The sequence below is a fragment of the Leucoraja erinacea genome, chromosome 12, assembly GCF_028641065.1.
Source record: "Leucoraja erinacea ecotype New England chromosome 12, Leri_hhj_1, whole genome shotgun sequence".
Lineage (NCBI taxonomy): Eukaryota > Metazoa > Chordata > Chondrichthyes > Rajiformes > Rajidae > Leucoraja > Leucoraja erinaceus.
In genome coordinates this window covers 49686266-49712772 of record NC_073388.1, presented here as the reverse complement: position 1 = coordinate 49712772, position 26507 = coordinate 49686266, and the positions used below count along the sequence as shown (strand labels likewise).

Here is a 26507-nt window from a genome sequence, read left to right as displayed (position 1 = left end):
TTTTTATATTAATTTGGTTCTGATGTTAGTAAAATTGTTCTTGTGGTCAGCTAAAAAGGAACTGTACTTTCCTTGAAAAATATAATGGGAATAAACTCGATTTGCCTTTGTGAAATGTTACTGCATTGAAAGGTACGTACTGATCCAGGCAGTCTATGCCTGGCACAGATGTATTGATCCAGGCAGTCTACGCCTGACACAGATGTATTTGCCTTCTGTTTCCCATTACAAGCCTATTGTAGTCATAGCCAGCACCTCTGTCAGCCTGTAGTACATTCCTAGTCCAAATCATGCTATGGGTCCCCCTGGATGTAGGAACCCACACACAATGGCTAATAGAAGGAACAAGTTAAAGTTGAATCATACCATCATGAAGGAGTAACCAATCCACAGTGAGGCCCAACCCTCTGGACAGACTGGAATCTGAATTGTTTGGCTATGAACAGCTATCACCATTGCTGGAGTCTCACATACAGAGCACCTGGAACAGAGAGTAAATTCAGAGTTAGCGTTTGCATGTTTTATGTTTCCTCTGCCTTGCTGGGCTTCCTCCACTGAGGCCAAATTGACCAACACTTTAACAACCAGTTGGATAATTGATTTACAATTAGCAAACGGGTTGGTAAATCTACGTGGGTAGATCTGATGTTGAAAGCTCTCATTCCCCACAAATCTACAGCGGCATAACACCCCAAGCAAACTGGTTAAAGGAAACAGAAAAAAAAAGTGATTCACTTAAAATAGCACTATTGAAAATCCGTGTGTTTAGCATGAGATGGGAGGCATTTGGAGTGGGTTTCGGCACAGAACCCACCCTCAGTTGGGCTACACTGATATTTCTTTGGGAGCCACATAACTCTAGGAAAAGGTGCAAAATTGGTTGGATGACTGTGGCATTCCCATTAAATGAGCTTCCACATTGAATGCCTTCATGAAATAGCTGGGCATTTTTTGTCAGAAATGTTTGATTAGCAACTTCTAACTAAAGGGCCTGTCCCATGAGCATGCGACTCCATGCGGCAAGCGCGACCTAACCTGGTCGCTTGAGCCGTACGGCCTCGCGGGGCCGGTCCCACTTTGACCGCAGCCGCCTCAACGGCGTACGCACCGCCTCGACGCCGTACATCACGCGCGAACTTCCCGCGGACTTCGCTCGAACTTCATGTCACTCACTCGACCTCCGCGCGGCACCCACTTCTGGTTTGCTCGTGGCACAGGCCCTTTTGGTTGCACTGGCCGCATGCAAGTCACATGTTCGTGGGACAGGCCCTTAACTAACTAATTATTGCAAGGTTAGTGTCTTGATGGGAATTAGTCACTGGACTGATATCTGTTTTTTCTTTGTTCATCTAGTGTCCTTCCTCTTTTGCCCATGTTAATACCACAGGGCTGGAAAACGTGGCTTTTAATGTGTTTTTAAAGTAGGGAGACATCTCATTTTGTCTCACTTCTCCTCTTATGAAGCTCATGTTTACAGCGAGTGACTTAGGTTAAAAATCAGCAGTCTGCTAGATATTAACTTATTTATTTAAATACATCAACACTTTTGTTGAAACAACAAAAGATTCTAAACTTTTAATGATTTGAGAATCATAGTGTAGAAATAGCCGGGGCTATGACAGAGACATTTCAAATGTCATTAGAAACGGGAATAGTCCCCGAGGATTGGCGTACTGCGCATGTTGTTCCATTGTTTAAAAAGGGTTCTAAGAGTAAACCTAGCAATTATAGACCTGTTAGTTTGACTTCAGTCGTGGGCAAATTAATGGAAAAGATACTTAGAGATAATATATATAAGCATCTAGATAAACAGGGTCTGATTAGGAACAGTCAACATGGATTAGTGCCTGAAAAGTCATGTTTGACTAATCTTCTTGAATTTTTTGAAGAGGTTACTAGGGAAATTGACGAGGGTAAAGCAGTGGATGTTGTTTATATGGACTTTAGTAAGGCCTTTGACAAGGTTCCTCATGGAAGGTTGGTTAAGAAAGTTCAACTGTTGGGTATAAATGCAGGAATAGCAAGATGGATTCAACAGTGGCTGAATGGGAGAAGCCAGAGGGTAATGGTGGATGGCTGTTTATCGGGTTGGAGGCAGGTGACTAGTGGGGTGCCTCAGGGATCTGTGTTGGGTCCTTTGTTGTTTGTCATGTACATCAATGATCTGGATGAAGGTGTGGTAAATTGGATTAGTAAGTATGTAGATGATACCAAGATAGGGGGTGTTGTGGATAATGAAGAGGATTTCCAAAGTCTACAGAGTGATTTAGGCCATTTGGAAAAATGGGCTGAAAGATGGCAGATGGAGTTTAATGCTGATAAATGTGAGGTGCTACACCTTGGCAGGACAAATCAAAATAGGACGTACATGGTAAATGGTAGGGAATTGAAGAATACAGTTGAACAGAGGGATCTGGGTATAACCGTGCATAGTTCCTTGAAGGTGGAATCTCATATAGATAGGGTGGTAAAGAAAGCTTTTGGTATGCTAGCCTTTATAAATCAGAGCATTGAGCATAGAAGCTGGGATGTAATGTTAAAATTGTACAAGGCATTGGTGAGACCATATCTGGAGTATGGTGTACAATTTTGGTCGCCCAATTATAGGAAGGATGTCAACAAAATAGAGAGAGTACAGAGGAGATTTACTAGAATGTTGGTTACACAAAAAAGCTGGAGAAACTCAGCGGGTGCAGCAGCATCTATGGAGCGAAGGAAATAGGCAACGTTTCGGGCCGAAACCCTTCTTCAGACTGATCGGGGGCGGGGGTGGGTGGGGACAAGAAAGGGAAAAGGAGGAGTAGCCAGAAGGCTGGAGGGTGGGAGGAGATAGTAGGGGGGCTGAGGAAGGGGAGGAGACAGCAAGGACTAACAAAATTGGGAGAATTCGATGTTCATGCCCCCGGGGTGCAGACTCCCCAAACGGAATATGAGGTGCTGTTCCTCCAATTTCCGGTGCTGCTCGCTGTGGCCATGGAGGAGACCCAGGACAGAGAGGTCGGAGACGGAGTGGGAGGGGGAGTTGAAGTGCTGAGCCACCGGGAGGTCAGCTTGGTTATTGCGGACCGAGCGGAGGTGTTCGGCGAAACGATCGCCCAACCTCCGCTTGGTCTCACCGATATAGATCTGCTGACATCTAGAGCAGCGGACGCAATAGATGAGGTTGGAAGAGATGCAGGTAAACCTCTGTCGCACCTGGAACGATTGCTTGGGTCCTTGAACGGAGTCGAGGGGGGAGGTAAAGGGACAAGTGTTGCATCTCTTGCGGTTGCAAGGGAAAGTGCCCGGGGAGGGGGTGGACCGAGAGGGAAGGGAAGAATTGACAAGGGAGTTATGGAGGGAGCGGTCTTTGCGGAAGGCAGATATGGGGGGAGATGGGAAGATGTGGCGAGTAGTGGGGTCACGTTGGAGGTGGCGAAACTGACGGAGGATTACTTTTTGTATGTGACGGCTGGTGGGGTGAAAGGTGAGGACTAGGGGGACTCGGCCCTTGTTGCGAGTGCGGGGATGGGAGAGAGAGCAGTGTTGCGGGGTATGGAAGAGACCCTGGTGCGAGCCTCATTTATGGTGGAGGAGGGGAACCCCCGTTCCCTGAATAGTGAGGACATTTCAGATGTCCTGGTGTGGAACGCCTCATCCGTGGAGCAGATGCGGCGTAGACGGAGGAATTGGGAGTAGGGGATGGAGTCCTTACAGGAAGCAGGGTGGGAAGAAGTGTAGTCCAGATAGCCATGGGAGTCAGTGGGTTTATAGTGTATGTCGGTTAGAAGTCTATCACCTGCAATGGAGATAGTGAGGTCAAGGAATGGTAGGGAAGTGTCGGAAATGGTCCAGGTGTATTTGAGTGCCGGATGGAAGTTAGTGGTGAAGTGGATGAAGTCAGTCAGTTGTGTGCGGGTGCAGGAGGTGGCACCAAAGCAGTCGTCGATGTAGCGGAGGTAGAGGTCGGGGATGGGGCCCTGGTATGTATTGAACAAGGATTGCTCGACGTAACCTACTAGAATGTTGCCTGGGTTTCAACAACTAAGTTACAGAGATAGGTTGAATAAGTTAGGTCTTTATTCTCTGGAGCGCAGAAGGTTAAGGGGGGACTTGATAGAGGTCTTTAAAATGATGAGAGGGATAGACAGAGTTGATGTGGACAAGCTTTTTCCCTTTGAGAATAGGGAAGATTCAAACAAGAGGACATGACTTCAGAATTAAGGGACAGAAGTTTAGGGGTAATATGAGGGGGAATTTCTTTACTCAGAGAGTGGTAGCGGTGTGGAATGAGCTTCCAGTGGAAGTGGTGGAGGCAGGTTCATTGGTATAATTTAAAAATAAATTGGATAGGCATATGGATGAGAAGGGAGTGGAGGGTTATGGTATGAGTGCAGGCAGGTGGGACTAAGGGGAAAAAAAATTTGTTCGGCACGGACTTGTAGGGCCGAGATGGCCTGTTTCCGTGCTGTAATTGTTATATGATTATATGATTATATGAAACTGGGACACAAAACAATGAGTACCCTGGCATAATTTATACATCTTTGTAGTCAGCCTGATGTCAAAGGATACATGCAGACCCACCTTTAATGGAAAGCTTTTTTTTTGCATGATATGATATGTACATCCTAGCTATCTCCTTGAGCCCTTCGAATTTGGATTAAATTGACAAGATTCTAAGACAGGGCGAGTACCATGCTTCTCTATTATATGCCTTCAATGAATGGGTTCCCCTGCAAGTCGAACACCATACTGATTTGAAAATCTTATCCCTCAATCTTCTTTGTACTGCTTCCCAATCCTGGAATTCCATATCATGCCACAGTTTGGGACTATAGCAGTCCTAGCCAGATGCCACTGCCGCCTTTTATAAGGGCATTTAGGCATCATTAATAGATTATTAGCAGTAACTGGATCCCAAACGAACATTACCTACAAGCTGCCCTTCGAGTCACCCTGCTACTCTGACTTGGAAATACATGTGACTAGAAATTGGAATTCCTCTTTGCTTGGTCTACTAACACCGATTTGAGAATCACTGAACAAAAATCATAAAATAATCTTGTTCATAGAATGTTCTCCTGCTTTTCTTCCTTTTGGATGCAGGGGAATATGACCTGCAGTCACAAACAGTGGGTGTTTGTTAAGCAAGCAGCTGGCCTGCCTGGTGGGAAATGAATCAACGCTGTCCAAGAGGGGAAATGGGCGAGCAGAAACATGTAATAAAAACAGAGATGAGTGTTGAGTGGGTGGGTGCTCTGGTGCCCCAGGGAGACACCTCCACCACCACCCCTTCCGGTCTGAAATACGAAATAAGCCAATTTCGCAGGTGGTCCAAGCCACAATATTTAAAATGGCGACAATCGCCTCTGGTGAGATCGGTGAGGTCTGTGGTCGGTGTTGCTCCAAACAGATTTTTCATTACATTGGAATAACTGGGATGGGAGAGTGGTGGTTCTTGATTCGTTTTTACATCCACAAATAATGTAATAGAGGGTACATTTCATATCACAGCCGATTTCCAAATTTCTTTGTTATTTGCTCCTCGCTATATTTTTAATCCAATTTATTTTTGTAATTTTTAAATGAGCGTCACGTACAACGATTACATCATCGTGTGCATGAAATATAAGGGAATTGATACCAATGTTACACAGATTCAAAAGAGGAAATGACACAGCCAATTTGTGCTACGAATGGGTGCAAAGCAGCAAAACATACAAAAGACACATCTTGTGCTCGAATTGCTTGTTGAAAAACAAGGTGCAAATGGCTTTATTCTAATGCAGGTTCTGGACATTACCTTTCCCTTGTCTATGGTTGGGTTATACTCTTGAATTTTCTATCTAAAGGCACCGTGGCAGTAGCTTCACATAGCAGCTTTCTCCAAGAAGGCAGTTCTTCATTATTTACTCAAGGGGGAGCCAGAGATGACCAATTAAATGCTGTCTTGCCGGTGATAAGATGATTAGTTCAGTTTAGTTTATTGTCGCGTGTACCGAGGTACAGTGAAACGTTTTTGTTGCGTGCTAACCAGTCAGCGGAAAGACAATATATGATTATAATCGAGTCATTTACAGTGTACAGATACTTGATAAGGGAATAACGTTTAGTGCAAAATAAATCCTATCATAGATAGTCTGAGGGTCTTCAATGAGATAGGTAGTTGAGGACTGCTCTCTGATTGTGGTAGGATGATTCAGTTGTCCGATAACAGCTGGGAAGAAACTGTCTCTGACACTTCTATACCTTTTGTCCGATGGGAGAGGGGAGAGGGGAGAAGAGGGAGTGGCCAGGGTGCGACTCGTCCTTGATTATGCTGCTGGCCTTGCCGAGGCAGCGTGAGGTATACATGGAGTCAATAGAAGGGAGGTTGGTTTGTGTGATGGTCTGGGCTGCGTCCACTGTCTTGCACATGTGTGTGGATAAAGAAACGTTGTGATGGTTCATGGTGAGCATGGAGAAGAACGGCCGTGCAGCAAGTAACTTTGAGATATGGCTTTCATTACATGTATAGCATGGAGCACCGCTCTCTTGTTATGATATAGCTGTGGTCAACGTGGGTTGTTGCAAGCAGATTGACTTACCTGCTGATGAAGGAGCGAATGTGCTCCCCATTTACTGGGGCCATGGTCATTGGCATTGGCTGAGGGGTTGAGAGCCAGTAGGAGTAGTCGTTCCTCGAGGCAAAGTTACAGACATTGTTGACGTTACAGAACATAAATGGCATTGTGCTAAAGCGCCGCAGGCAGCTCCCCGCCGTACCTGGAGAAGAACAAAACAAAAATCAGCCTGCAAGAACACACAGCAGAGGAGATAGCTCATTCTACTGGAGTATGCTGGAGAATGCTCCAGTATTCTTATGCTGGAGTATCTCAGCTGGACAGGCAGCATCACTGGAGAGAAGGATTGGGTTGAGACCCTCCTTCCGAAATGGTGCCTGTCCTGTTGAGTTACTCCAGCATTTTGTGTCTATCTTTGGTATAAACCAGCATCAGCAGTTCCTTCCTACAGAGGAGATAGCTATTTGTACCATTATGCAGGTCCCAGTTCTTAAAAAGAGCTTTGACTACACTAATGATTTGTCCGTTTTTTCCCCCATTGCCCAACAATATTTGTTTCAAGTATTTATCCAATTTCCATTTAGAAATGACCACTTTATAGAACTCCACCAAACTCTCCTGCACTGATCATAATAATCATTGGGTAAAAACACATTCTTGCATGTTGTCTGCAGGTCTTTTGCCACTCATCTTAAACCTATGCTGTCTGCCTAAAGACTGATTGATTGATTAAAAGATTACATCCTCTAAAAGGAAACAGGCTCTTTCGTGCATCAGAGAGACACAAAAATCTGGAGTAACTCAGCGGGTAAGACAGCTTCTCTGGAGAAAAGGAATTGGTGATGTTTCGAATCGAGAAGCTTCTTCAGACTGAGAGCCATCTACCTTCCGTTTAATCTAGCAGCTGCAGCAAAGATCCTATAGAGGAGCAAGATAGACCACTCCTTCTAAGTGCAATGGGCTGATGTGTAGTACGCAACGGAACGTAACGTGGGCCTTTTTTTCATCCATTTCCATACCCGACCCGACCCGACCCGCAGTGTAATCAACGTTGCGGGGGAACAGTTTGTGTTAATAAATTAAAATTCTGAAAATGAGAATGTTTACCAAATTACTTTTATTTTTACGAGGATGCCACTTCCGTCTCTGCACTTGTATCCTATGGGATCTTTGGTGCGGAGACGGAAGCCGGTTACAGAAATAGGGCCTTAAATTACCCATGAATCTGCCCATGACCGTATTACGTCTTTTTCGTCGAGTGGACCATCTTGCTCGCTATAGGATCTTTGATCTGCAGTTCCTTCCTACACATTAGCCCATCAAGTCCACGTTGGCCATCGGTCATCTGCTCATAGGTACACAAAAATGCTGGAGAAACTCAGCGGGTGCAGCAGCATCTATGGAGCGAAGGAGATAGGCAACGTTTCGGGCCAAAACCCTTCTTCAGGGAAGGAGATAGGCATCTGCTCATGCTAGTTCTATGTTATGCCACTTTCTCTTCCACACACCACACACAAAGTGCAGTTTACAGAGGTCAGTTAACCTGCAAACCCATCTTTTTGAGGACGAGGGAGGAAACAGGAACACCCAGAGGAAACCTACCGGGGTCACAGGGAAAAAGTGCAAATTTCATGCAGACAGAGGCCAGGATCAGGATCGATCCCAGGCCTCTGGCACTGTGAGGCAGCAGATAGAATTCCAATGGACAAACCAGCTTTGGAGAAACAGATATCATCAGTCAGGCTTGTTCAGAGTGCAGACTCCAGTATATTGTGAAATCCTTCCGTTTCTACATGGCCAGTGGTTTGCTTCGACGATAGACACAAAATGTTGGAGTAACACAGCGGGACAGGCAGCATCTCTGGAGAGAGGCAATAGGTGACGTTTCGGTTCAGATTCTTCATTGAGTCATGCTGAGTTATTGTCATAAGCACACATATGGTGAGGTACAGGAGTCTGACAACATACTCAAACATAGAGTCTGACAACATACTCAAACAGATTATACACCAAGTCTAAAAGATCGCTTCCATTTCAAGGAACTGCAGATGCTGCAAATATATACACAAGAGTAGCTCAGTGGGCCAGGTAGCATCTCTGGGGAAAATGGTTAGGTGACGTTTTGGGTTGGGACTCTTAAGTCTGAAACATCACCTGTCCGAAAGACCTGAAACGTCATCTGCCAATTTTCTCCAGAGATGCTGCCTGACCCCCTGAGTTACTCCAACGTTTTGTGTCTAATCTCCATTCCTGTAATGCTCCTTTTTTGACCAGATCCAGTTTGGTGATGTTCCTTGGCACTTAGGCAATATCAAATTGACGATTCAATTATAGTTGATGGATATTGGCCCCCGATTGTATGAAAGGGATTTAAGTTAAAGTGTAATTGGTACAATCATCCTCTAACAATGCAATCTGCTTTAGTTTCTTTGTAGCAATGGTAACATACGAGCAAGGTGTAAAGAAATGGCTATATATTTACAGCACATTAATGAGACAGCACTTACCTAAATCTTGCCCGTGTGCCCTCTCGTTGCCTTGCACATAGAGCAGTGAATACCCATCGTAGATGGCAGAAGTTCCCGAAGGACAACGTGGCACCTCCGTTGACTGGCTGTGTCGAGTAATCAAGAATCCATGAGCTGAGGATCCAGATCCAGGAAGACCTGGTGCTCCAGGGGTGCCATCCGGACCAGGAGGTCCAGGAAATCCCACCCCGCCTGTTGGAGAGCACATCATAGTTGGAAGGCAGCAGAATGAAATGTTGGCACAACTTTGCTAAAGTTAAGGACAATCTTTCCAAATGATGGAACGGGATCCCATAACATTTCTGACAGAAATTGAGAGAAAATAAAAGAACTTTGACCTGGAAAGAAAAAAGGACGATTGAGGTTTTTCACCTGCAATAAACACACTTCATTTTTTTGTGCTTACCAGTAATTTCAAGGAACATTTGGTGTTGGTGTAGAAGATGGAGGGGAGAGGGGACAGGGGTGGTCACAGCAGGCAGGCGTGCATGCATGCAGCAATCCATTACCATGCTTGATTGGGGTTGAAACATGCCCCGTATTGCCCATGCTATAAATTATGCAATATTGAGGTGTTGTGAACATGTCGTGATATCAACCTTACCTATTGCCTTGGTAGAGAAATGTGCAATGGCTTTGGAATGGTTCTTTGGAAGTCATGAAATACACCAACTATATGTGCAAGTTCCTTCCTTTGGGATGGAATTGAATTTGTCAGACTAAGCTGGGTAATGCAAAGGGCGGCACCATGGAGAGCAGAACACAAGCTGGCATTGCCACTTTCAATCCATAAGAACACGGAACAGTGGCGCAGCGACCGAGCTACTGCCTCACAGCGCCACAGATCTTTGTTCGATCTTGACCACAGGTGCTGTCTGTAAGCAGGTTGTACGCTCTCCCCTTCACCTGCGTGGGTTTTCTCCGAGATCTTCAGTTTCCACCCACACTCTAAAGACATACAGAGTCGTAGGCTTGGTATAAATGTAAAATTGTCCCTAGTGTGTGTCGGATAGTGTTAATGTGCGGGGATTGCTGATCGGTTCGGACTCGGTGGGCTGAAAGGTCAGTTTCCGCCCTGTATCTCTAAACTAAACAAAACATATACTAGTGTTGTCACTTTCAAATCCGATGACATCCGTCCAACAGAAGATAGTAATAAAAGCAGGAGTAGACCATATGGTCCTTTGAGTCTGGTCTACCATTCACCAAGATCATGGATGATCAAGCGTGGCACCAATTTCAAGTTCAAGTTCAAGTGAGTTTATTGTCATGTGTCCCTGTATAGGACAATGAAATTCTTGCTTTGCTTAAGCACACAGAACATAGTAGGCATTTACTACAAAACAGATAAGCATGTCCATATACCATGATATAAATATATACACACATGAATAAATAAACTGATAAAGTGCAAATACCAGAAAGTGGTTATTAATAATCAGAGTTTTGTCCGAGCCAGGTTTAATAGCTTGATGGCTGTGGGGAAGTAACTATTCCTGAACCTGGTTGTTGCAGTCTTCAGGCTCCTGTACCTTCTACCTGAAGGTAGCAGGGAGATGAGTGTGTGGCCAGGATGGTGTGGGTCTTTGATGATTCTGCCAGCCTTTTTGTGGCAGCGTAATACCAGCATAATACCCTTATTATCTAAAAATCAATATGTGTCCCTGTTTGTAATTAATTCAATCCAAGGCCAGTGGAGAATTTCAAAGGTTCACCACCATCTGCATGAAGAATCTCCTTCTCATCTATGTCCTAAAATGCTCACCATATATACGGGTAAATGGAATTCTCCTCTCTTTGGATTGAACTGAAATAGCTGAACTGATCCAGGCAACTCAAAACTTGAAACAGTGCCTTCTGATCCTCAGCTCCTCAGTTAGGAAAAACATTTCCATACATAGAGTCTTACAGTTTGGAAACAGGCCCTTCGGCCCTACTCACCCACACTGGCCAATGTCCCAATGTCCCAGCTTGCCTGCGCTTGGCCTATATCCCTCCAAATCTGTCCTATCCATGTATCTGTCTAATGATCTGATAGTCCCAGCCTCAACTACCTCCCCTGGCAGCTTGTTCCATACACCCACCACCCGTTGTGCGAAAAAGTTACCCCTCGGATTCCTATTAAATCTTTTCCCCTTCAAACCTATGTCCTCTGGTCCTCGATTCTCCTACTCTGGGCGGAAGTGCATCTACCCGATCTATTCCTCTTATGATTGTGTAAACCACAATAAGATCTCCCCTCATCCTCCTGTGCTCCATGGAATTGAAACCCAGTCTACTCAACCTCTCCCTATAGCTCACACCCTCTAGTCCTGGCAACATCCTCATAAATCTTTTCTGAATCCTTTCAAGCTTGACAATATCTTTCCTATAACATGGTGCCCAGAATTGAACACAATATTCTAAATGTGGTCTCACCAGCGTCTTATACAACTGCAACATGACCGCCCAACTTCTATACTCAATACTGTGACTGATGAAGGCCAAAGTGCCAAAAGCCTTTTTGACCACCTTATCTACCTGTGACTCAACCTTCAAGGAACCATGCACTTGTACTCCTAGATCCCTCTGCTCTACCACACTACCCAGAGGCCTACCATTTACTGTGTAGGTTCTGCCCTTGTTTGTCGTCCCAAAATGCTGCAATCTTTCACAGCTATCTTCGCTATTTGCAAAACCACTCACTTTTGTATCATCAGCAAACTTGCTAACGTTGCCCTGTATGCTCTCATCCAAATCATTGATGTAGATGACAAACAGTAACGGGCCCAGCACCAAACCCTGATGCACACCATCTATCCCTGTCAATCCCAATGTTTCAATGAGATTTCTTTCATTATTCTAAATGTTACAAGATCCAGCCCAGTCTACTGAAAATCTGTTCACATTGTAAACCTGCCATCTCTGAAAACTTATATATGACCTTATGTCCAGCTTTTGCTGGACTTATAAGGTCATATGGTAAAAAAATCAGCTACTTTTCAAACAAAGGGTGGTGGGTGTATGGAATGAGCTGCTGGAGACAGTCGTTGAGGCAGGTACTATTGCAATGTTTAAGAAACATTTGGACAGGTAAATGAATAGGACAAGTTTGGAGGGATATGGACCAAACACAGGCAGGTGGGACAAGTGTAGCTGTGACATGTTGGCCTGTGTGGGCAAGTTGGGCCGAAGGGCCTGTTTCCACACTGTATCACTCTATGACTCTCTATGACCCTAAGTGATAGGAGCAGAATTAGGCCATTTGTCACCTCACGTCTACTCCGCCATTCAATCATGGCTGATCTATCTCTTCCTCCTAACCCCATTCTCCTGCCTTTTCCCCATAACCCCTGACACCCGTACTTATCAAGAATCTATCTATCTCTGCCTTAAAAATATCTCTATATGGCAAGTATACCTTTCTTGGATAAGGAGACCATATTGGAGACATTAGACCAGATGCTCTCCCAACAAGACCATATTGTCAATTGCACTACCATTCAGAACATAGAACAGTACAGCACAGAAACTGACCCTTCAGTCCACAATGTCCTCGCTGAACATGATGCCAAGTTGAACTAATCTTCTGTGCCTGCACATGATCCACTCCCTGCATATCCATGTGCCTATCCAAAAGCTTTCTAAATGCCACTATTGTACCTTCCTCCACCACCCCTGACAGCACGTTTGAGTCACTCACCACTCTGGGTTAAAACCTTGCCCTGCAGGTGAGAGGCCCTCTCATCTTAAAGTTATGCCCTCTGGACTTTGACATTTCCACCCAAGGAAAAAGCTTCTGACTGTCTACCCTATTTTTAACCTCTCATAATTTGACATCATGCCTCTTCTCAATCTCTGACTCCGAAGAAAACAATCCAAATTGGTTCAACCTCTCCTTACAGATAATACCTTCTAATCCACGTGGCATTTTGGTAAGCTCCACTACGCCTTTATTTCAGTAATCAAATGTTCTCATTATAAAGGCCAGCATAGTATTTGCCCTCCACGTAGCTTTCTGTGCCTGCATGTTGCCCCCAAGGCCACCCTGATCCTTAGGCATCAAGTCATACACTGCTTGATCTTAGTGGAGACAAATAATTCACATGAAAATAGACAATAGCCAATAGACAATAGGTGCAGGAGCAGGCCATTTGGCCCTTCGAGCCAGCACCACCATTCAACCTGAAAAGAGCCGAGACATCCCAAATGGCAGACCTGTTACGAAAAATAAAGGACATTGATGATAAATACGCATCTGACCCAGACCCCAATTTTTATAAAGAACGCCTTAGGTTACAAACAGACTTTGACCTCATGTCTACCAATAAAGCCAAGCTACGACTGCTTAAATCTAGGCAACACGTTTTTGAATCTGGGGATAAAGCTGGGAAGCTTTTGGCCCATCAGGCCAGAACCGAGGTGACTTCACGGCTAATTCCAGCCATTAGATCCAGCTTAGGGGAGATTCATACCGATCCTCTTAGAAATAATGAAGCATTTGCTAAATTTTACGCTGAGCTATACGCTTCCGATTGTCCTCCCACTGCAGATGACATGTTCCGTAGTATGACGTTTCCCCCCGAATTGACGATGAAGCCACGAGAGTCTTGGGTGGTCCCATAACTGTCACCGAGGTCCAAGCAGCCATCACATCGCTGCAAAGCGGAAAGTCGCCCAGCCCTGACGGCTTCACTGTAGAATATTACAAAGCTTTCTCTGCTCTCCTCGCACCAGTCCTGAGAGATATGTACAATAAGGCATTTTTACATCGTCGCCTACCGCCCACCTTGTCGTGGGCTACTATCTCCCTAATTCTTAAAAAGGAGAAAGATCCCCTGCTTTGTAGTAGCTATAGACCAATTTCACTCTTGAATGTGGACCTCAAAATCCTCTCTAAAGTTCTTGCGCTCCGTCTTCAACAAGTGATGCCCTTTATTATCTCGTTAGATCAAACAGGGTTTATGCCAGGCCGACAGTCCTCCCACTATACTAGGCGTCTCCTTAACATCATCCATTCACCAGGTAGTGAGACCCCGGAGATAGTGGTCTCCCTCGACGCCGAAAAAGCTTTCGACAGGGTCGAGTGGAGGTACCTATACGAGGCGATGGACAGGTTTGGCCTCGACAATAGTTTAATTCATTGGGTCAGTCTATTATACTCGTCCCCGGTGGCCTCAGTACAAACAAACGACACACTGTCGCCCCACTTCCCCCTTCGGAGAGGTACCAGGCAGGGTTGCCTGTTATCACCACTTCTGTTTGCTGTCGCGATAGAGCCCTTGGCGGTCTGGTTACGCTCAGAGAAGGGCTTTAAAGGTATCACACAGTTTGACACAATTCATAAAGTCTCATTGTATGCGGATGACCTGCTCCTGTACATCTCGAATCCAGTCAGCTCTCTCCCTGTGATTACGAATATTTTAGAACGGTTTGGCACGTATTCTGGTTATAAACTTAACTACCAAAATAGTGAACTATTACCAATTAACTCATCGGCTAAGCAGCTCCCTCGCTCTTTAACCTCATTTAAATGGGCGGAGGACGGATTTCGCTACCTCGGCGTTTTTATCACAATACCTATATTTGATATGTTCCGCACAAACTTCCTGCCTCTGGTTGAGAAAGCTGAAAGAGACTTTGACCGCTGGTCAGTTTTACCGTTATCCCTCGCGGCCCGGATAAATCTGGTCAAGATGGTCGTCCTACCCAAATTCCTGTACCTTTTCCAGCACGTTCCTATATTTATCACTAAATCTTTTTTTGATAAATTGGAAAGGAGAATATCTAAATTTTTATGGGGTAGCAAACCGGCCAGAATTCGAAAGACGCTACTGCAGTCTCCTAAGAGTGACGGCGGTTTGGCACTTCCTGACTTTAGGCGATACTACTGGGCTGCTAACTTGCAAAAAATCCTGTACTGGATGAATGATGATTGCGACCACCTAACGACCTGGGTACACATGGAAAAGGCGAGTTCACATCTCCCGTTGTGGTCTGTCCTATGCTCTCAACTCCCCCTTTCTATAACATCTGCGGGTGCAGGCCCAATTGCGTCCCTCTTGCTCAAGATATGGAGTCAACTTAGGAAAAACTTCGGTTTACAAGGCCCTTCCATCTTGACCCCACTGCTTAAAAATCACATCTTTAAAACTTCAAGTACAGACTCCGCATTCAAAACCTGGCATAGTAATGGTATCAGTTGTATCAAAAACCTATACAAGGATGGCATTTTTTCGTCTTTTGCGGAGCTTTCGTCCAACTATAGCCTCCCAAACTCCCACCTTTTTCGTTTTTTCCAGATTAGGAATTTTGTGAAGAAGACGTTCCCCCATTTCCCAAATCGTCCCCCTGAAGCCCTGACCGATTCCATCCTAGCTCTAGATCCCAACCGGAAGAAATGCATCTCTTTTTTGTACAACTTGTTAGGGTCGGTTATATTGAAACCTCATACCTCATTAAAAGCTGCGTGGGAGGGCGCGCTGAATACGAAACTAACAGACCAGCAATGGGACTCTGCCTTGGATTTGATCCATTCTTCCTCCATATGTGCCCGTCATGGCCTAATCCAATGCAAAGTCCTTCACAAAGTCCACTACACAAACGCAAGATTATCTAGAATATACCCCGCTGTTAAAGACACCTGCAACAGATGCAATCAATCCCCTGCCAACCATAGTCATATGTTTTGGTCTTGCCCTACGCTAGCAACCTTTTGGAGGAGTGCTTTTGACGTGCTAAGCAGGGCCTATGGCCAGACTATTCCTCCAAACCCACTGTCAGCTATTTTTGGTATTCCTCCCAACACCAACCTCTCTGTTGCGTTGAAGCGGGTCCTGGCTTTTACAACCTTGTTAGCCCGGAGACTGATCTTGCTTAACTGGAGGCTTACCTGTCCCCCGACACACGCCCGCTGGATCAAGGAGGTGCTCTACAACTTAAAGCTTGAAAAACTTAGGTTCTCTCTCAAAGGCTCTACCAAGACATTCCTAGATACATGGAACCCTTTCCTGGAACCTGTTAACTCTCTTAACTTGTTTCCGGACTCGGAAGAGGACTAAGTGCCCTCTATCACAGCTCTGTCTTATTGCAGCTGCTACCCCTCAACCCCCCCCCCCCCCCCCCCCCCCCCCCCCCCCCCCCCCCCCTTTCTTATTGTATTTGTGTGGATGTGTACGTATGTGAGTGTTCTTTGGCCCCGGGTGGCGAGGGTGGGTAAGGGTAAGGGTAAGGGTTTTGAGGGTCGTTTACATACTGTTGTACAATTATGTCCTGACTATTACTGTTTGTTATCATTGTATGTATGCAAATTGCTGTTAAATTCAAAATTCAAATTTTGAAAAGATTTAAATTCAATGTGATCATGGCTGAACATCCCCAATCAGTACCCCGTTCCTGCCTTCTCCCAATATTACCTGACTCCGCTATTTTTAAGAGCCCTATCTAGCTCTCTCTTGAAAGCATCCAGAGAACCTGCCTCCACCGCCCTCCGAGGCAGAGAATTCCACAGACTCACCACTCTCTGTGAGAAAAAGTGTTTCCTCGTCTAAATGGTTTGGTGATTTGTCTTAGATAGCAGATAAAGAATGGCTATTTCACGGTATGCAATCTGGTATCCGTTCTTCAGTTCATCATTTTGCCCGGGTAAAAGATTCTAGAGGAAAAGTGGGCCAAAGTGGATCCAATGTCTCCGACTCAAGATCTCTACAAACTTGGTCAAAGCTCAGCTGTTGTTTCATTAAAAAAAATATTAGGGGGATAAAAATTGACCAGCATCCTAGCTATTCATACATTTCTCCATGGGTTGTGTGACTGTGCCAGTGACAAAGGAAAGGGAGAGGTTAACTTTCTCATGTCTTGGTTGATAACTCCTCAACATTAATGTTAACAGGTACTAATCTTGAAGTGGGCAAATCAACTGGACGAACTATGCTATCTAGGGCGGCACGGTGACGCAGCGGTAGAGTTGCTGCCCTACACTGCTTGCGACCCCGGGTTCGATCCCGACCACAGGTGCTGTCTGTATGGAGTTTGTATGTTCCCCCCGTGACCTGCGTGGAATTTCTCTGAGATCTTCGGTTTCCTCCCACAATCCAAAGACATCCAGGTTTGTAAATAAATTGGCTTGGTATAAATGTAAATTGGCCCTAGTGTGTCTCGGGTAATTAATCAAACACTATTACAGAAGAGCAATGATGCAGACATCAATTCCGAGCTGTTCAGAGTGAAAATGTCGGCGTGGACTATGTGGGCCGAATTGCTCAGTAACTCCAAACGAAATTAAACTGTTACCTGTTTCCCCTGAAGGGCCGGGCGTGCCCTTTTGTCCACTTGGTCCATTAAATCCAGGAAGACCATCCTGTCCGGGATCACCAGGTGGTCCCAAAGGACCTGGGAAGAAGAAACATTTTCACAAACTGAATTCAGATTTACCAAACATTCAGTAAAACAGAAAAAAAATGTTCAGCGTATCAGGCAATATCAGAGGAAAGAAGCAGAGCTAACATTCCAGAACTGAGCCAATTCTGATGTATGATCTTTTACCTGAATTATTAACTGTTTCTCTTTCGACAGATTCTACCCGACCTGTTGAAAATTTCCTGCATTTTCTGTTTGCATTTCAGATTTTCAGCATCTGTTTATTTTTTTATTTTGCCTTCTCAAACACCATTAGAGAAGAGCAATCACACAGGCATAAATTCCAAGCTGCTGAGAGTGAAAATGTGTCTGTGCATGTTCACATACAGACTGACGTTCATTAAGTTGTTGATGTACAAGTTATCGTTGTCTTACCTGGAGGTCCTGGCAGACCAGGTGAGCCTTTTGATCCAACACTACCAGGTGAACCTGGTCTTCCTGGCAAACCTGGTTCTCCTTTAACGGCCCGCGTTTCAGTTGGACCAGGCAGACCTGCAAGGCAAAAGTCATGGGTTAAAATGGTTTGTGGGTTGAAACTTGCTCCCCATGAAACCTGACTAATCTACTGAGATGCATAGTGGCACTTCAAGATTCAAGAGATCCACAATTCAAGATTAAATCTGTAATTTTTGAAACCTGTACTGATCTTCCTTTATCATTGTTCCTTTTTTGCATATATTCTTTCATTAATTTGTTCTATATCTCTCTACATCACCGTCTATAGTATATGTCTTGTTTCCCTTTCCCATGACCTTCAGTGTGAAGAAGGGTCTCGAACCGAAACGTCACCCATTCCTTCTCTCCGGAGATGCTGCCTGTCCCACTGAGTTACTCCAGCATTTTGTATCTATCTTCACAATTCAAGACTGTTTATTTGTCATGTGCACCGGATATGAAACATAACAATGACATTCTTACTAGCTGCAACTTGATAGTTAGATGCAACAAGAACACTTCATGAATTATTTCCAGAATTACAACATCTGCTTTATTTTATAATGGACAAATTCCTGAGGGATGATTGGGTAAGGAGGGAAATGATGGAAGCCATTAGCGATGTACAGGAGTTGCAACCTGGAACAGCGGATACTGTAGATGAGGTTGGAAGAGGTGCAAGTGAACCTCTGCCTCACCTGAAAAGACTGTTGGGGTCCTTGAATGGAGTCGAGGGGGGAGGTAAAGGGACAGGTGTTGCATCTACTATGGTTGCAGGGGAAAGTACCTGGGGAGGGAATGGTTTGGGTGGGAAGGGACGATTTGACCAGGGAGTTGCAGAAAGCAGATGGGAAGATGTGGCCAATAGTGGGGATCCCATTGGAGGTGGCAAAAATGTTGGAGGATTATATGCTGTATGTGATAAGTTTGCATATCTGTTGTGCCGCTGTAATTATGAGTTTCATTGTACCGTTTCGGGACATGTGACAATAAAACACTCTTGACTCTTGGATTGTGGAATAGTACTCCCACACATTCACCACACTTACACTGCGTTTCCAGAGATTTTACAATTCCTCTCTTGACAGAGGTCTTAAGTATCACACTGTTATAGTGATGAGCCAGTGGGAACAAAGGCCCCCTATATGAATGTTAACCCAAACCTCTACTGCTGATGGATTATTTTGATGTCAATTCTGTACCAAGTCAAGCATGGCATGCTGAACTTTGTTTCTGTCAAAACACAAACACCATCTTAGCTGCAGTTGCACCATTCTGTTATAAGCATCACTGAGCTGTGTGTAGGGGGATTTCATTATGGGTTTGTAGGTAGATGAACAGGCTGTTAATGTAGTGGGCAGGTCTTACTGCAGCCAATCTTCCTCACTAGATGCCATTGGGCTAATAATCAACTTGACTGTTTAATGCTCACCTTGTGGGGTAATGCGGCCTCTATCCTGGTCATCACACCAGGTATTCATCTCATTAAAAAACTCTCACATGATCACAGGCTAAATGAAGAGTGGCAACTGTGAGGCTGCATTACTGACAGCCATTGGTTTCAGGTCTATGACCAAACTTGAGTTTGAGTTTTAGTTTATTGTCAAGCATTCCGAGATACAGTGTAAAGCTTTTGTTGCGTGCTAACCAGTCAGCGGAAGGACAATACATGATTACAATCGAGCTGTCCGCACTGTACTGATACATGGTGAAGGGAATAACATGAATAATGTTTAGTGCAAGATAAAGTCCAGTAAAGTTCAATCTAAGATAGTCTGGGGGTCCAGAATGAGGTAGATAGCAGCTCAGGACTGCTCTCTAGTTGTTGGTAGGATGGTTCAGTTGCCTGATAACAGCTGGGAAGAAACTGTCCCTGAATCTGCAGCTGTGCGTTTTCACACTTTTTAAAATGACACCAATGAACTTTGAACAATTAATCTCCATGTGAACCACTTATTGTCCTCTTTCTTCAATATCACATTAAGGAGGGTGAATTTCGCTCTCAGGCACCTGCCATGAGACCTCTTCTATACAATTACCTCAGTGGACAGGCTTACCTTTCTCAGCATACATAGGCTAATCAAATGTAAAGAATGCCAAGCTAATTAAACCCTACCTGGATTACCAGGTGCACCAACTTGACCTGGATGTCCCTTCAATCCATAAGGTCCGGGAGTTCCTTTCACCCCTGCAAAGTAAGTGGGAACCTGGATGAAACCACATCTTTCAACACAATTCAATATTTATCCAAAGAGCCATTTCATGTTTATGGTTGCACATCGCACTGAGAGTTAGAGCCACAGAGAAATTGGGCCACGTCACACTGAAGGGGCGATCACACATTGTACTCCTGGACTCACTGTGGAGTTAAGAGATGTTACGTAACCAAGGGACAACTGTGTTTTTTGATTGACCGACAGAAAGTAGTAGCATGGAAACAGGCCCTTCGGCCCACCGAGTCCACACTGACCATCGATCATCTGATCATGTTAGTTCTACGTGATCACAGTTTCCAATCCCACTCACCACACACACGGAATAATTTACACAGTGGCAAATTAGCCTACAAACCCGCACGTCTTTAGGATGTGGGAGTGAAGCGGAATAGCCGGAGGAAACCGATGCAATTACAGGGAGAACGTGCACACAGAGAGCTCCCAAGGTCAGGATTGAACCCAGGTCAATGGCGCTGTGAGGCAGCAGCTTTACCAGCTGCACCACTGTGTTGTATAAAGGCCTGGTCCATACTCATAGCTTGATAATAATAATAATAATAATAATAATAATAATAATAATAATCATCATCATATCTTTTATTGTCAGTGCACGTCAGTGCAACGAGATTTAGTATGCAGCTTCCAATCGATGTAAAAGAAAAGTAAAATAAATAAATAAGCTGTGTGACGTGACCATCCAAGGGAGACAGTCCAGGGGGGATGGGGGGCACTCAGCAGGGCCGGTTCAGAGCCGCTATAGCTCTGGGAATGAAGCTGTTCCTGAGTCTGGAGGTTCGGGCGTAGAAGGCCTTGTAACGTCTGCCGGAGGGAAGTAGTTCGAACAGTCCGTTACAAGGGTGTGAGGAGTCTTTATGGATGCTGACGGCCTTCCTGAGGCACCGTGTGTGGTAGATGCCCTCCAAGGCTGGTAGCTGTGTCCCAATAATCCTCTGCGCTCTGTGGACGACGCGCTGAAGAGCTCTCCTCTCCGCCTCCGTGCAGCTGAGATACCACACAGAGATGCCATACGTTAATATGCTCTCTGTGGTGCAGCGGTAGAACGTTGTCAGCAGCTGTTGGGGCAGACCAGTCTTTTTTAATGTCCTCAGGAAGAACAGTCGTTGCTGTGCCTTCTTGACCAGCGCAGCGGTGTTGGTGGACCATGTGAGGTCCTCTGAAATGTGAGTGCCCAGAAACTTAAAGCTGGACACTCTCTCCACACTTTCCCCGTAAATGGAGATTGGGGCGTATTCTCCGTTATGGGACCTCCTGAAGTCAATAATCAGCTCCTTGATCTTGGAGGTGTTGAGTTCTGCACCACCGCTCTGTATTTTGTTTCATCACCGTTGGTGATCAGCCCAATCACTGTTGTGTCGTCTGCAAACTTCACGATGGTGTTGTTGTCGAATGCAGGAACACAGTCGTGAGTGAAGAGGGAGTAGAGCATGGGGCTTAGTACACAGCCCTGTGGTGTGCCGGTGCTCAGGGTGATAGTGGAGGACAGGTGCGGGCCCAGTCTCACTGCCTGCGGTCGCTCCGTCAGAAAGTTCAGGATCCAATCGCATATCGGCGAGCTGAGGCCTAGCTGGTGGAGTTTGGTGGTGAGCTTGGTGGGGATGACGTATTGAATGCAGAGCTATAGTCAATGAAGAGCATCCTCACGTACGTGCCCTGTCTGTCCAGGTGAGTCAGGACAGTGTGAAGAGCCAGAGAGATGGCATCCTCTGTTGATCTATTTGCCCTGTATGCAAATTGATGAGAGTCCAGTGAGGCAGGGATGCTGGATTTGATGTGGGAGAGGACCAGCCTTTCGAAGCACTTCATTGGGATTGGAGTTAGGGCAACCGGGCGGTAGTCGTTCAGGTTGGTGACTTTGGACTTTTTCGGCACCGGCACTATGGTGGCTGTTTTCAGGCACTTGGGGACCGTTGCCAGAGATAGAGACAGATTGAAGATTCTCGTGAATACCTCCGCCAGCTGTACAGCACAGTCCTTTAGTACCTTCCCTGGATTCCATCCGGGCCTGCAGCCTTGCGTGGATTGATCCTACGCAGAGCGCACTGTACCTCCTGAGTGCTCAGTGTTAAGGCCTGTCCCTCCGCCATGGCCGGGGTTATTCCACTCCTGGTGCTGTTGCCAGTTTCGAAGCGGGCAAAGAAGGTGTTTAGTTCGTTGGCCAGTGTGATATCACCGTGGGGGCAGGCGGGGCTGCTCTTGTAGTCAGTGATGTCCCTGACACCCTGCCACATGCTTCTGGTGTCCGCGGTATTGAAGTGTTCTTCCACCCTTTGCCTGTGGATATCTTTGGCCTTTCTTATGCCTTTGTTCAGGTTCAACTTGGCCGCACTGTAGGCAGAAGTGTCCCTGGATTTAAAGGCATTATTGCGTGCCCTTAGCAGATCCTGAACCTCCTTGTTCATCCAGGGTTTCCGGTTTGGGAATCCATGCAGCTGTGGGTTCAATGTGGGGAGGGACGCTGGTTTGCAGGTCGATTTGAGTGTAATCCACACAATGACGGCAAGGTGGTACAATGATCTTAGCACTTAAGTTGACTGCTTCACATTGTTTATCTTCTGTGTATATAGACACAGGCTATTCTGCCAACTTTAAATGTCAATGTTTTGTGTTCGCATTTTGCATGTCTAGCAGATAAGATGTTAGATCAATGAAGAATGAATCAGTGTCCCGAAAACATGAAAGTCAATTTGGAAAGCCAGCCTCTTCTTTTGCTATTTATTGAAAACTTGGGTTGAATCGTACATGTCTAATGTACTGATATTTACTTATTCTCCCTGCACCCAAATAACCAACACCAGATACTATCTAATCAAGAGACTGAAGAAGGGCTACCACCCCAAACATCACCTAACCATTTTCTCCAGAAACGCTGCCTATCCTGCTGAGTTACTCCAGCAATGTGTGTCTACCTTTACTAACTAATCTAAACGTTTGGTAGAAAGATAATTCAACTATTTAATGTATTACTGACCAGTGGATAAATGGGGATGAGAATTGTGATGTTTAGAGATACAGTGCAGAAACAGACACCTTTGGCCTGTCGGGTCCACACTGATCTGTGATCCCCGTGCACTAACACTACCCTACACACACGAAGGACAATTTTACATTTATACCAAGCCAATTAATCTACAAACCTGTACATCCTTGGAGTGTGGGAGGAAACCGAAGATATCGGAGAAAACCCACGCGGTCACGGAGAGAACGCACAAACTCCGTACAGACAACACCCGTAGTTGGGATCGAACCCAGGACTTTGATGCTGAAAGGCAGCAACTACCGCTGCGAGACCATGCTGCCCTCAGTGTGGCGAGGAGAATGGTGACTAGGGAGATGTATGCAGAAATCTGGGAACAGATTACTACTAGCGAATGCATTGGACCAGAGAAGAGATAGTAATAGAGAATAAGGAGTATAGGAAAATATAGAAATTAAAACATTAATAAGATGAGTGCAGCAGTGGGTAAAGGTCTTGGGAACTGTGTGGAGGACATTGCCAAAGAACGGACACTAACCGCAGCAGAGGAAGAGTATGAATAATATGCACACAATCTGTTTGGAATCGAAGATATCAAACTTACTCCGCCAAAAACCAATGTTGCAGGAACCATTTCACCATCTGACACCTTTCCTTGAGCTTTGCCATCTTTAATGTCTCATCTTCACACCTTACCCTTCCATATCTCTATGTCTCCCTCTCCCCTGACTCTCAATCTGAAGAAGGGTCTCAACCCGAACATCGCCCATTCCTTCTATCCAGAGATGCTACGCTGAGTATGCTGAGTGCGCTGCTACGCTGTCCCGCTGAGTTACACCAGCATTTTGTGTCTATCTGATATACCACCACTCATCCACACACTAGGGGCAAGTCACTGCGGCCAATTTACCAAGCAACAAGCACCTCTCTTGGAAGTGGGAGGCAACTGAGGAACTGGGTTAATGGCACTTGGTTCCAGAGAGAAGCTGCAGACTCCAGACAAACAGCACTGGACGTCAGGAATTGAACACAGGTTGCTGGAGCTGTAAGGCAGCAGCTCAACTAACTGTCCAAGTATGCTGTCCCATCATAGTACATCAATTATATGTTCAGCAATTTTAGATTAAAATGTCTTTGATTCATGCACAAATAAGTTGTGCTTTACTGTAGAAATGTTAGCTCCAGCTTATAGTAAGTATAGAGTCATAGAGCATGAATACAGGCCCTTTGCCCCAACTTGCCCACCCCGACCAAGATGCTCCATCTACATTAGTACCACCTGCCTACTTGTGGCCCATATCCTTCTAAACCTTTCCTATCCATGTACCTATTCTAATGTTGTTATAGTACCCATCTCAACTACCTCATCTGGCACTAGTTGCATATACCCACCACCACCAACTTAAAAAGTTGCACTTAAATTTCCCATTAAGTATTTCCCCTGTGTCCTTAGGTTCTTAATTTCCCCACTTTTGGTAAAAGACTCTATTATCTAATATCTATTCACCATATGATCGTATATGACCTCTATAAGATCACCCATCAACCTCCTGTGCTCCAAGGAATAACATGCTAGCCTACACAGGCTCTCCCTAAAGCGCAGGCCCTGGCAACATCCCGGTAAATCTTCTCCGCACTCTTACCAGCATTACAACATTCTTCCAACAGCAGGGTGTCCAAAATTGCACATAATGCTCCAAAAGTTGTCTCACCGATGTACAACTGTAACATAACATCCCAACTTCTATATTCAATATCCTGACTGACGTAGGCCAATGTACCGAAAGCCTTCTTGACCACCCTATCTACCTGTGATGCCACTTTCAAGGAACTATGTATTTGCACTCCTAGACCACTCTGCTGTACAACACACCCCACAACTCTGCCATTCACTGTGAAGATTCTGCCCTAGTTTGAATTCCAAAATGCAACACTTCGCATTTATGTGCATAAAACTGTCTCAACCATTCCTCAGCCCACTTGGCCAACTGATCTAGATCCTGCTGTAATATTCGAGAACCATTTTCACCATCTACGACACCACCCATTTTGGTGTCATCTGTAAACATACTAATCATGGCTTCTACATTGTCATCCAAATCGCCAATACATACCACAACTGCAAAGGGCCCAGCACCAATTACTGATGCACACCAACAGTCACAGGCTTTGATTCCAAAAAAATAACCTTTGACCATCCCCCTCTGCTCCCTTCCATGAAGCCAATTCTCTATCCAGTGGGCTGGCTCTCCCGGAAACAATGTGATCTAACCTTCCAGAGCAGCCTACTATGCAGAACCTCATCAAACGTCTTTCAAATGCTTCTTGAAGAATTGTTGGACTAGATCCCAGCAGGAAGAACTCTTAGAGAAACACTGGTGGCTACTCTCTTACCTGGAAATCCTGGGAGACCTGGGGAACCAGGGTCTCCTTTTGGTCCATTATACCCTGGTGATCCTGGGTTGCCCTAAAATAATGAGAAGCAAACAGTTTTCAAATGGTTAGGTTAACCTGTTACCAAATGACTAGACAGGTGAAATCTAGAAGTATCATTTATTTAACATGATTATAGGTTCTTTCCAAACACTCACTGCGTTCAGAGTAGTTCAGATTTGTTTTGTTTTGTTCAGTTTGGAGATAAAGCATGGAACCAGGCCCTTTGGCTCAGAATCTATGCCAACCATCCACATACATACATACACACAAGACTATTTTATCCCACTTTCTCATCCACTCCCTACAAACTCAGGGCAAATTACAGAGGCCAATTAACCGACAAACTCCCACAATTTTGGGGATGTGGGAGGAAACCAGAGCACCTGGAGGAAACTCCACACAGTCCCCACTTGAGGTTGGGATCAAATTCATTTATCTGGGGATGTGAGGCAGCAGCTCTAACAGCTGCACCACTGGCCCACCCTAACACCGGCTTTTTGGATTTGGATTCAATTTATTGTCATTATCTCATAAGAGACAACAACATGGATTTTCCTTACTGTCATGAAAATTTTTTAAAAGCACAAACACAGAGGTCCACCACACAACACAACCCCACAGTGGCACCAAAGTTAAGGAAGGTACAATAGTCCAGCCAGCCTCCCCTTTTAACCTCTCACTAACATGTGTAAGGATTCACTAAAGATTAGAAGTCAAAAAAGTCTCCAAAAATTTACCAGAAAATCAAAGTGAAATAAAAGAAGAAAATCTGTACCAACAAGGCCAGAGCTAATGACATTTAACTGGTTTTGATGAAAAATGAAAGACTTAAAATGTTAATTCTGTTTCTCCACAGATGCTGCCAGGTCTGTTATGTATTTCGGACTTTAAAAAAAAAATCACAAGAATTTATCAGTGAAACAAACATATATATGTACCTGTATGTGTTGGGCAC

At 45.1% G+C, this 26507-nt stretch overlaps 1 protein-coding gene across 2 annotated transcripts in view; it reads right to left on the bottom strand.

The window, feature by feature from the left end:
* The window catches only part of col4a5 (collagen, type IV, alpha 5 (Alport syndrome)), a 258803-nt gene that overhangs the window by 7935 nt on the left and 224361 nt on the right, over positions 1 to 26507 (bottom strand). For both annotated transcript variants that reach the window (XM_055644118.1, XM_055644117.1), the window contains 7 exons: positions 25511 to 25583; positions 20022 to 20093; positions 17846 to 17962; positions 17345 to 17443; positions 9053 to 9265; positions 6570 to 6747; positions 367 to 481 (listed from right to left, as the gene is read on the bottom strand). In XM_055644118.1, coding sequence (XP_055500093.1) covers positions 367 to 481; positions 6570 to 6747; positions 9053 to 9265; positions 17345 to 17443; positions 17846 to 17962; positions 20022 to 20093; positions 25511 to 25583 — 867 coding nt within the window. The remainder of the gene's footprint in view (positions 1 to 366; positions 482 to 6569; positions 6748 to 9052; positions 9266 to 17344; positions 17444 to 17845; positions 17963 to 20021; positions 20094 to 25510; positions 25584 to 26507) is intronic.